The sequence below is a fragment of the Salmo trutta genome, chromosome 10 (genome assembly GCF_901001165.1).
Source record: "Salmo trutta chromosome 10, fSalTru1.1, whole genome shotgun sequence".
NCBI lineage: Eukaryota > Metazoa > Chordata > Actinopteri > Salmoniformes > Salmonidae > Salmo > Salmo trutta.
In genome coordinates, this window is record NC_042966.1 from 28,125,516 (window position 1) to 28,136,963 (window position 11,448).

The window sequence follows — 11,448 nt, forward strand, 5'->3', positions numbered from 1 at the left end:
GTATCATTCTGTAGTACCATTCTGTAGTACCATTCTGTAGTACCATTCTGTAGTACCATTCTGTAGTACCATTCTCTAGTACCATTCTCTAGTATCATTCTGTAGTACCATTCTGTAGTACCATTCTCTAGTATCATTCTGTAGTACCATTCTCTAGTATCATTCTGTAGTACCATTCTCTAGTATCATTCTGTAGTACCATTCTCTAGTATCATTCTGTAGTACCATTCTCTACAAGTGTGCACTTGTTTCCTCCCCCTTACGGCTTTAAACAGCATCGATTTAGGATTGGAGGGAGTTTACAGCATATTTCAGACTTGCTTTTAAATCCATGTGGGGGAGTGAACACATTTAGGGGAGAAGGTTGGAGAATCCGACCGCAGCCCCAGTCTAAATGTATTACACTCCCATCGGGACACAATTCCAATCAGTGTTGTGGTACTCGAGACTCGAATCCGGTCTTGAGACCGCATATTGGGTGTCTCATTCTTGTCTCGGTGTTGGATACATTTGTACTCGGTCTTGACTCTAAGACAGTGAGGACTCGTAATTTCTTCCCGAGACCAGCAGAGTAAAAAACGTATAATTATCAGCTTCCATTCAGTCACTGCTTCGCCAGGCCAAATATATCCACTCCTTTCTTAAAACATTAATACAGTATCTTAACAGCCTTTATCTATAGACCTTCAGTGTGACAGGTTAGTATAGTGGTGAACCTATAGGTCTTCAGTGTGTGACAGGTTAGTACAGTGGTGAACCTATAGGTCTTCATACAGTGGTGAACCTATAGGTCTTCAGTGTGTGACAGGTTAGTACAGTGGTGAACCTATAGGCCTTCAGTGTGTGACAGGTTAGTACAGTGGTGAACCTATAGGTCTTCAGTGTGTGGCAGGTTAGTACAGTGGTGAACCTACAGTGGTGAACCTATAGGTCTTCAGTGTGTGACAGGTTAGTACAGTGGTGAACCTATAGGTCTTCAGTGTGACAGGTTAGTACAGTGGTGAACCTATAGACCTTCAGTGTGTGACAGGTTAGTACAGTGGTGAACCTATAGGTCTTCAGTGTGGGACAGGTTAGTACAGTGGTGAACCTATAGGTCTTCAGTGTGTGGCAGGTTAGTACAGTGGTGAACCTATAGACCTTCAGTGTGTGACAGGTTAGTACAGTGGTGAACCTATAGGTCTTCAGAGTGTGACAGGTTAGTACAGTGGTGAACCTATAGACCTTCAGTGTATGACAGGTTAGTATAGGGGTGAACCTATAGGCCTTCAGTGTGTGACAGGTTAGTACAGTGGTGAACCTATAGGTCTTCAGTGTGTGACAGGTTAGTACAGTGGTGAACCTATAGGTCTTCAGTGTGTGACAGGTTAGTATAGTGGTGAACCTATAGACCTTCAGTGTGTGAGAGGTTAGTACAGTGGTGAACCTATAGACCTTCAGTGTGTGACAGGTTAGTACAGTGGTGAACCTATAGGTCTTCAGTGTGTGACAGGTTAGTACAGTGGTGAACCTATAGGTCTTCAGTGTGTGACAGGTTAGTATAGTGGTGAACCTATAGACCTTCAGTGTGTGACAGGTTAGTACAGTGGTGAACCTATAGACCTTCAGTGTGTGACAGGTTTGTGATTCTGAATGGACAGCAACCATAATACCAGCGCACTCATGTAGAAGAGTGCACTTCTTGTAAAACACAAAGGGCCAGTGGTGTAGTGGAGGCTATACGCAGGTATAAACCGTATACCCGCTTTTTTTTTCTTAAAATAATTGTTATGCTTTTTGTGAACGTTTATCGTGAGTAATTTAGTAAATTTTTTGTAAATTCACCGGAAGTTTGCGGGGGGTATGCTAGTTCTGAACGTCACATGCTAATGTAAAAAGCTGGTTTTTGATATAAATATGAACTTGATTGAACAAAACATGCATGCATTGTATAACATAATGTCCTAGGTGTGTCATCTGATGAAGATCATCAAAGGTTAGTGCTGCATTTAGCTGTGGTTTGGGTTTTTGTGACATTATATGCTAGCTTGAAAAATGGGTGTCTGATTATTTCTGGCTGGGTACTCTGCTGACATAATCTAATGTTTTGCTTTCGTTGTAAAGCCTTTTTGAAATCGGACAGTGTGGTTAGATTAACCAGAGTCTTGTCTTTAAAATGGTGTAAAATAGTCATATGTTTGAGAAATTGAAGTAATAGCATTTCTAAGGTATTTGAATAACGCGCCACAGGATTCCACTGGCTGTTACGTAGGTGGGACGATTTTGTCCCGCCGACCCTAGAGAGGTTAACAATTTTTTCCATATGTGTTTTTTCATAGTGTTGATGTCTTCACTATTATTCTACAATGTAGAAAATAGTCAAAATAAAGAAAAACCCTTGAATGAGTAGGTGTGTCCAATCTTTTGACTGGGCGGGCTTGCTAGCGGGCTACCGTACAAGTTTAGCCAGTTAGCTTGGCTGCTTGGTTGGGACAAGCATGCATTGGCAGGCAAGCTGCAGAAGAACGAGGAGGCTCCAATTCCCCATTGTTTATCAGTGCAAGTTTGACGGCTGAAAAAGATTGAGAGGTTTTATGTAATGTTGTTGAGGTGCATAACTGAGGGAGAGAGAGCCAGCCTACCTTTTCATGGTTGTTTGATCAATAACACTGTAAAGTTCCGAAGTGTAAAAGGACTCCTGTGGTGGTTACATATTTGCAGAAATCCATTCAGGTGTATTTTGTGGCATTTGACGAATGCGTTCTAATGATCTAAAGTCGCACTGTAGCAACTGCCTGTAAACACACAGTCCAGTTCAAGGTGAATGATGGCAGGCCCTTGTGGCAAATGGCTTGTTTGTATAAAGGCCTACTGTAGCTCTGATTGGCTACAGCGCCCCGGTCTGTGTAGACTCCAGTCCTGGACAAGACAGATGTTTATGTTTGGTTTTATTTACTGGAGTGTCTTTTAATTGTCCAAAAGCACGGCCGCTTTCCCAAGATATATTTCTATAGAATTTTCTCAAATGGCTTAGAATGCAGTGCATTCTAAAAGTATTCAGACCCCTTGACTTAAAATTGCTCAATGTTTTTCTTGTCATCAATCTACAAAGAATACCCAATAATCCAAAGCAAAAACGTGTTTTTAGAAATATAACATTTACATAAGTGTTCAGACCCTTTTACTCAGTACTTTGTTGAAGCAGCCTTGAGTCTTCTTGGGTAAGACGCTACAAGCTTGGCACACCTGTATTTGGGGAGTTTCTTCCATAATTCTCTGCAGATCCTCTCAAGCTCTGTCAGGTTGGATGGGGAGCGTCGCTGCACAGCTGTTTTCATCTCTCTCCAGCGACGTTAGATCAGGTTCAAGTCTTGGCTCTGACTGGGCCACTCAAGGACATTCAGAGACTTGTCCTGAAGCCACTCCTGTCTGGTCTTGGCTGTGTGCTTAGGGTCGTTGTCCTGTTGGAAGGTGAACCTTCGCCTCAGTCTGAGGTCCTGAGCGCTCTGGAGCAGGTTTTCATCAAGGATCTCTCTGTACTTTGCTCTGTTTATCTTTCCCTCGATCCTGACTAGTCTCCCAGTCCCTGCCGCTGATAAACACCCCCACAGCATGATGCTGCCACCACCATGCTTCACCGTAGGGATGGTGCCAGGTTTCTTCCAGATGTGACGCTTGGCATTCAGGCCAAAGAGTTCCATCTTGGTTTCATCAGAACAGAGAATCTTGTTTCTCATGGTCTGAGAGTCCTTTAGGTGCCTTTTGTTAAACTCCAAGTGGGCTGTTATGTGCCTTTTACTGAGGAGTGGCTTCCTTCTCTCCACTCTACCATAAAGGCCTGATTGCTGGAGTGCTGCAGAGATGGTTGTCCTTCTGGAAGGTTCTCATCTCCACAGAGGAACTCTGGAGCTCTGTCAGAGTGACCATTGGGTTCTTGGTCACCTCCCTGACCAAGGCCCTACTCCCCCGATGGCTGTGTGGCCGGGCGGCCAGCTCTAGGAAGAGTCTTGGTGGTTCCCAACTTCTTCCATTTAAGAATGATGGAGACCACTGTGTTCTCTGGGACCTTCAATACTGCAGAAATGTTTTGGTACCCTTCCCCAGATCTGTGCCTCGACACAATCCTGTCTCGGAGCTCTACCCACAATTCCTTCGACCTCGTGGCTTCGTTTTTTTCTCTGACATGCACTGTCAACTGTGGGACCTTTATCTATCTTCTGATGGCGTTGCCTATGGCTAGCTAGATTTGTCTCCCCAGAAACTAGCAAAGAAAAATCCTGATTGGATCTTTTTTTCTCTTCAGTGTTAATCCTTTCCAACAAAAACTGAAGAGATTAAATCAGAACATCATTGAAAATAATATAATTATCATTGTTATATTATTATAATAACTATTTTCAAAATCATTAGGCCTTCTCTGAAGGCGTAGATGGCCCATTGTTCCCTACTGTGTTTGGTTTAGTAATAATTAGTAGATTGACTCTATTTTCCCTTAGCATGCCTTTATTCACTATTCTAAATGTCTAAAGAATCCATATGTTATGAAATATTATTATGGTGGTGATTTGACAAAATTACAATCATGGTCTTGAATTGGACTCGCATCTTTCTTGTCTCGGTCTTGACTCGGTCTCGGACCCCTTGTCCCCCTCCCGGTCTCGGTCTTGACTCGGACTCGATTTTCTCCGGTCTTGGTTTTGAATTGGTCTCGCTTTAGGTGGTCTCAAACACAACACTGCCTCCAATCCATCACACACACTTAATAAACCTCAACCCGCTTAGTCTGAGACACAGCCAGGTAGACTGGCTGGCTGACTTAGGCCAGCTGGAGCTCAAGCGAACACCTATCAACTCCCACTGAAGCACGTTAATGTCCTGACCCCCTTTCCCACTCCACATTCCCTCTCTTCTTCTCCTTCACTCGCTGGTTTTCTTCCAACAGTCTCCCTCTCCCTTCTCCTCCTGTCTCCATCATACTTCCCTTCACCCCGTTTTAGATTACGCCATCTGTCTCTCCGCCTGTCTCTCCGCCTGTCTTCTCCGTCTGTCTCCTCCGTCTGTCTTCTCCGTCTGTCTCCTCCGTCTGTCTCCTCCGTCTGTCTCCTCCGTCTGTCTCCTCCGTCTGTCTCCTCCGTCTGTCTCTCTCTCTCCCTCTCTCTCTCCCTCTCTCTCTTGCAGTCTTGACAAATGACCCTACCAACTCTGTTTCTCTCTTATCCTCTTTTTCGGCTGTCTTTCGGACATTTGACATACTCTGGCAAGCAGGCGAGAGTTTTCTAAAGTCTTCGGGGGTTATGTAAACTCTTCTCCCTGGAGTTGGCCCGGAGCGTTGTTTGGCTGGAAGCGCAGGCGTGAGCTGCTTCCAAGCAGAGAGGAATGCTCTGCTCCAGAGAGGAATGCTCTGGCGGAACATCTAACTGGCACCTGGCCTAACCAGTCCAACTGGGCTGCAAGGGTTTCCTTCTCCCGCCTCTTCTCTCCTCTTGTCTGCCCCCCCTCTTTCTCTCTCTCTCTCTCTCTCTCTCTCTCACCTTTTGTTCCTTTGTCTCATGCACACACACACACACACACACTAAACATTCTCAAACTCACTGGTCTCACAGCAGTTGTTTTTTTGTAGCAATCTTAAATTAATCCCAACAATTATCACCCCCTCTTATATCTCTCAAACCCCCTCCCCTCCCCCCTCCTGTCTTTCTCTCTGTCTCTCTCTGTCTCTCTCTCTCTCTCTCTCTCTCTCTCTCTCTCTCTCTCTCTCTCTCTCTCTCTCTCTCTCTCTGTCTGTCTCTTTCTGTCTCTTTCTGTCTGTCTGTCTCTTTCTGTCTGTCTGTCTCTTTCTGTCTGTCTGTCTCTTTCTGTCTGTCTGTCTCTTTCTGTCTGTCTGTCTCTTTCTGTCTGTCTGTCTGTCTCTTTCTGTCTGTCTCTCTCTGTCTGTCTGTCTCTCTCTCTGTCTCTCTCTCTGTCTGTCTCTCTCTGTGTCTCTCTCTGTGTGTCTCTCTGTGTCTCTCTCTGTGTCTCTCTCTGTGTCTCTCTCTCTGTCTCTCTCTCTGTCTCCCCCTCTCAGAGATCATAGAGAAGGCAGGAGAGGAGGGTATTCCCGACCTGGTGACGGTCATGAGGAACCTGTCCTCAGAAAGCATCCCCAACCTGCCACCAGGGGGAGGCCTCGCCAGCAAGTAAGAGCCCCTCACTTTACTCTAGTCTCTCTGCCTTCCCTGTAATCACACACAGTCATTAGACTCACATGGTGAATAGCTCCTGTGTAAATGTCATCCTTGGGTAAATGGTTTAGTAAAAAAAATGTAAGTTAGAGAAAGAACGTATGGGCCATGTCAAGGAGTAAGAGGGATTGATTTGATGGCACTAGGTGGATTTGTTAGGTTAGTCCTAAACCTGTCATTCGTGTGAATTACTTCTTGACTTGTAGAGGGTGTGTTTACTTCTCTCACTGTGTGTGTGTTCACCACTCAGACGCAGTGTTATGGAAGCGGTGTACAAGCGGCTGAACCCACACAGGGAGGTGGACGGGGTGAGTATCAGGATGCTCTTTTCTCAAATGTATTCTACAACTTGTATTCCACTAATGTATGTCTAGAAACATATTTAAACCTCTTTCATACCCTTGTCTTTCTTACAGCATGTTTTCCCCTCTCATCAGACTGCCTTAGCCCTACACTAGGCCTAGCCCTGCTCACTTTTTACTCCTTTTGCTCTGTCACTGAGATTTTTGTTGTTGTCTAGCAGTCTTTAATTGATTTTTTTATTCATAGAGCACAAGCTACACACAAAAGACTTATCCATTCTGGAGCTCAGGGATGTCACAGCCACAGAACTAGAATGATTCCATCATTCTAGACATGTGCTGGTACTGAAATTTGGAAAACATTTTTCTAGCACAATATAGGCTAACCTTATACAATGTAACCGTCAAACTTCCGTTCAACGCCAACCATTTAAATCAAATCAAATTGTATTTGTCATTTATTTGCTTCAACCACCGGCTTTTATTAGAGACTGGTGTTTATTTGCTAAAATGGGGAATTATGTTTTCTTATACCATGATAAAGGCATTAAAGTTGTGGCCCGGTTGTTGTGGCCAAATAATAACATATTCTGTAGATTAGAACCAGCAGGCCAGAAATGGGACAGTCAACGAAAGCAAGCAAGACACGTCGGGGACAGGTTTCTTTCTTCTGCTTATGTCTTTATACAGTCTAAGATGAAGTTGTCCCTACACAGACTGAGATACAATCAATCAAATGTATTTTATAAAGCCCTTTTTACATCAGCAGTTATTCTTGCTAGATACCCAGACTAAAAGTCCAAGAGCAAGCAATGCAGAGGCAGAAGCGCAGTGGCTAGGAAAAAACAATCCTCCAGTGGTGATTTAGGGGCAACATTATTCTACATCCATAAACTCATAAGAACCATCTATTTCTATGGGAATCTGTTACACCCCATTTCCAAACCCAAACCTTTTCATATAATCATTCCCACATGCATGCAATGCTGTGATACTAACACACAGTAGCAGTCCTGTCCATGGATGACAGTCCCATCAATTAACACACAACATCTATAACCCATTCCTATGCATGACTAGTAGATTCTGTCCAGCTGCCAAAACGCTACTGGCTGTGCTGTGTGCAGATGTTTGACTCATGATGATGATGTCATGTCCTCTGATGGTTTGGTTGATATAGAGCAGCTGCATGGTGGTGGGGAAGGTGCATGACATGCTGTGGCCTTGCTGTATAACAGTCTGACCGTATGTATTCTGGCACACTGAGACTCCTAGGACCTTGTGTGGGCTGAAGTCTATGATGGGGATGCCTGTGTGAGGATATGAACTGGATACATAACTATTGATTTGCGTGTGTGTTGGAGTTATGACAACTAATCCAGGGTTTGGGTTGTGAAACGGGACCCTCCACTCCGTGTGTGTTTCTGTGTGTATCCTGTTGGATAGTGTGCTGTACTAGGTGCATGGGATTGGCCCTTTGACTCTCCTGTGATATGTTGTGGTGTCTTGGTTTGTCTTGTGTAAAGAGAGCTTGCGGTCTTTGCGCGCCCTTAGCAAAGAATGGGTGTTTGTGTGTCTGTTTAAATCTTATTCACACACACAACTGCTCTCCCTCTCTTCCTTGTTGCCCCTGCGTCTTTCTCTGACACTGACATCATAGAAAACAACCTAAGACTTGTCTGTGTAACGTAGCAAGACGTCTACACACACTTTTATATGGAGGCACACACATTCAAAACAAGTGTGCGCATGTCCTCAGATAATCTCATACTTTACACACTCTTGATAGACACTGAGGGTTAGCTGGTGCATAATTGTAGATCTAACTGTGTGTTCACTCTGATTAATGCAGCCCTCCTGTATCATTTGGTAAGTTCACACATGCAAATACATTCCTACAGTACTCATGCCCCCTTTACCCTTAACTCTTTGCTCAGTAGTGTCGCCTTCAGGTAAAGTGTTCAAATTGGCACATTCTTAATCTGACTTGTTTTATAGGCTGCCTCCTTTGGGGATGTACCAGATGTGATTGTCGAGCACTTCAGGAGAGGTGCTTATCTCTGAGATCTGGGGAGCGATCCCTGCTTGTCTCCTTGGAGTGGAGTTGGTTTTGTTGTGTAGGGGCCCATTTTGGATTGGTGTGACATAAACAAGCCAGGACTGTCTATGATGAGGAGTCTGTCATTAGGTATTATGGATTTACTTGTCATGCTGTTTCTAACAATGTATTTTCTCTTCTTTCACTTTGCTTCTCCTCTACTCCATCTCTCTCTCTTGCTGACCCACAGACTGGAGCAGACCTTGAGGACCCCTGGTAACTGGCCATCAGAACTGCCTGTTCCTACAACGGGACTCCTTTATACACAAGACATCTTTACTCACTTTATTCCTTTTTATTTTTCCTACGATACCAAGAGATCGATTGGACCATAAATGCCGATTAAAAAAATAAAAAAAATCACACAAAAAAATCAGTTAACACACAGCACAAAGGATTGCAAAACATTTTTGATTAAAAAAGGGTGTTCAAAAAGCACTGGCACATCTGAGCTGTCTTTGCTGCAGGTGCATTTTAACAATTGAATAGCATGAGAAAAAAGAAGAACCGTTCGAGCTTTGTTGAAGGCCTTGAGGCCGATATGTAAAGCTCAATAAAGATCAGCGATACTAGCAAGAGTAGTGTGCAGGTTTCTTCTTTTTTCTAGTGTTAAAAAAGGGGGGAAAGAAAGACTGCGATGGTAGTATAAACGATGTATACAAAATATATATACTAGACAAATTAAGACTTGTTGTTTTTTTTTCCTTTTTTATAGCTTTTTTGTGGTTTTTCTTTTTGTGCTGATGAAGAGACATGAGGGCCGTAGTTGGGACATTTTGTGGCCCATCCCTGTACAGTCTGTGGTGCCTTTTTCCCCATCGCTGAGGATGGAGGAGCTAGCAGCCAGCTGTTAACTGACCAGGCCCCAAGTCCCTGCTTCCAGACACAAGGGGCCCTACAGAGGACCACCACTGGGTCAGGGCTGCCTGGCTGGACATTGCTACTGGGATTTCAGATAGACAAACCCAAATATGTGGACAGGATAGGAGTGACTGGCTGCATTCTATGGCATTACTTGTGTGGAAGGGTTTGGAGACTGACTGCTTTTTGCACCTTTTCCCCTCACCTTTTCTCTCCAACCAACAACAAAAAAACAACGGAGACCCAGCTAATGTTTGCATTGACAGACACTGCCTCAACTTCAACCATGTCACTTCCATAAGCTTTCTAGCCTGCTGTTGATCAAGAAAAATTTAAAATATATATAAAATCCATATATTTTTGATTTATGTAAAAAAGAAGAAAAAAAAAAAAAAAACGTGTCAGATGTGGCCTACTGTGTGTGTGTAAAGATGAGGAAGTTGCTGGTCTGTTGACTTTAGGAGTAAAACAGAGATCTTGATTGACACGTGAGGAGATCTACATGTGGGCGTGTACAAACCAGCCGCCCAAAGACTGGGTTTTTGGGCTAAAGGGATTCTAACTGCCCACCAAAGCCTCACTACTCATTTCTCCTTGCACTTCTCTTTCTTATTAGTTTATCCTATGTTCTGTCTTTCCTCACCCTCTCCTTAAAAAGCAGAAACGGACTCTTGCAACAACTTGCCTTTTTATTAGATTTTTCTTAGATAATATTATTAAGTGTGTTCTTTTATTTAGCAATTTGACATTTCTAGGCAATGATGACGTTCACCTTTTTATTTTTCAAATGCCGTGTTAATAGTGTAATATGGTTGTTCCATTGCGTTCTCTAAATTTCAATAGAAATTGCTTGTATGAAAAAATGAAACTGATTAAATGTGTTAAAAGGAGAAGTCAAGCATAATTGAGTGTGCCGGAGAGGGGTGAGGTGGCTCTCGGCCCAGGTTTCTGGCTTGGCTATGATCTGGTACACAAGCCTTGGTGCCATGTGACTTAGGTACTTGAATGTTGGGTGTGGTTCTATTTTTGCAATATTGATTTTCATGAGATTATTAAAAAAAAAGAAAATTGTGGGGGGGTTAATAATTTTTTAGCTGTGCATGTTTTGTGTTGGAGGAATGCGTGGTGTGGGATGGGGGTCAGACGGGCGAGGTGGGAATGATGGTCCTGGTTAATGGGTATATTTAAGCTATAGTAGACACTGGGTTAAGAGGGTATGGGGCTGCTTTGAATGTAATTCACCTTCACACTACACAGGCTGAGAGGAGGCTACAGACGCTTTCCTCCACCTGGTTATTTGATGACAGAACTTACCCTGGCATTTAGTTTTCATTGTTTCATTGGAATATATAGGCTATAGAGTCCCACGTGGGGTTATATTAATACGATCTTTATTCTCACTCATCCTCCCTAACTGGAGCAATTTGCTGGCCCCGCCCACTATTACTAACTGTAATGATTGAAAAATGAGAATGTTTGTGATGTTTTGGAGGCTGGAAATGAACTTGGTGATTTAGTGCCCATGTTATTCTGGGCACTAAATCATTATCCTGATTTTCCTTTTATCTTTTTTGTGTATCTACAAGTATTGATATATAGAATGGTGATCATTTCCACATTTTATTTATTCGTGATTTTAGCCTTTAACATGAGGTGCTGTATTTGAGAATGGTATGCGGTTATGATGTGTGTGTAGGTGTGGCAGGGTTTGCCCCGCCCCCTCTGCAGGGTCACCTGAGTGATGAGGGGTTCAGGGGTCGATCGTGGGTTTTCACCATACCTCCTGATAGTTCCCAGTATAACATTGTGATGTTTCAGACCATACCGTGAGCATAATCTTCAATAAAGGATGGATACATTTAGATGAAATGATTATGCTCTGTGTGTTATCTTTCAATCCTGCATGGGTGTACACACACACACAATGTAGAGTTGGGATATTGGGTTGTCCTGTTATCAAACTGATAAGATGGTGACTTTATATGAA

General features: G+C 43.4%; 1 protein-coding gene across 2 annotated transcripts in view; it reads left to right on the forward strand.

The window, feature by feature from the left end:
* Positions 1 to 11,330, forward strand: part of ppm1ba (protein phosphatase, Mg2+/Mn2+ dependent, 1Ba) — a 43,186-nt gene extending 31,856 nt beyond the window's left edge. Inside the window, exons 4-7 of one of the 2 annotated variants that reach the window (XM_029765222.1) lie at positions 6,044 to 6,155; positions 6,451 to 6,508; positions 8,501 to 8,552; positions 8,791 to 11,330. In XM_029765222.1, the coding sequence (XP_029621082.1) occupies positions 6,044 to 6,155; positions 6,451 to 6,508; positions 8,501 to 8,552; positions 8,791 to 8,807 (239 nt within the window). In that variant the 3' untranslated portion in view covers positions 8,808 to 11,330. The remainder of the gene's footprint in view (positions 1 to 6,043; positions 6,156 to 6,450; positions 6,509 to 8,500; positions 8,553 to 8,790) is intronic. The other variant, XM_029765223.1, reaches the window with a different exon arrangement.
* Positions 11,331 to 11,448: the final 118 nt, after the last annotated feature.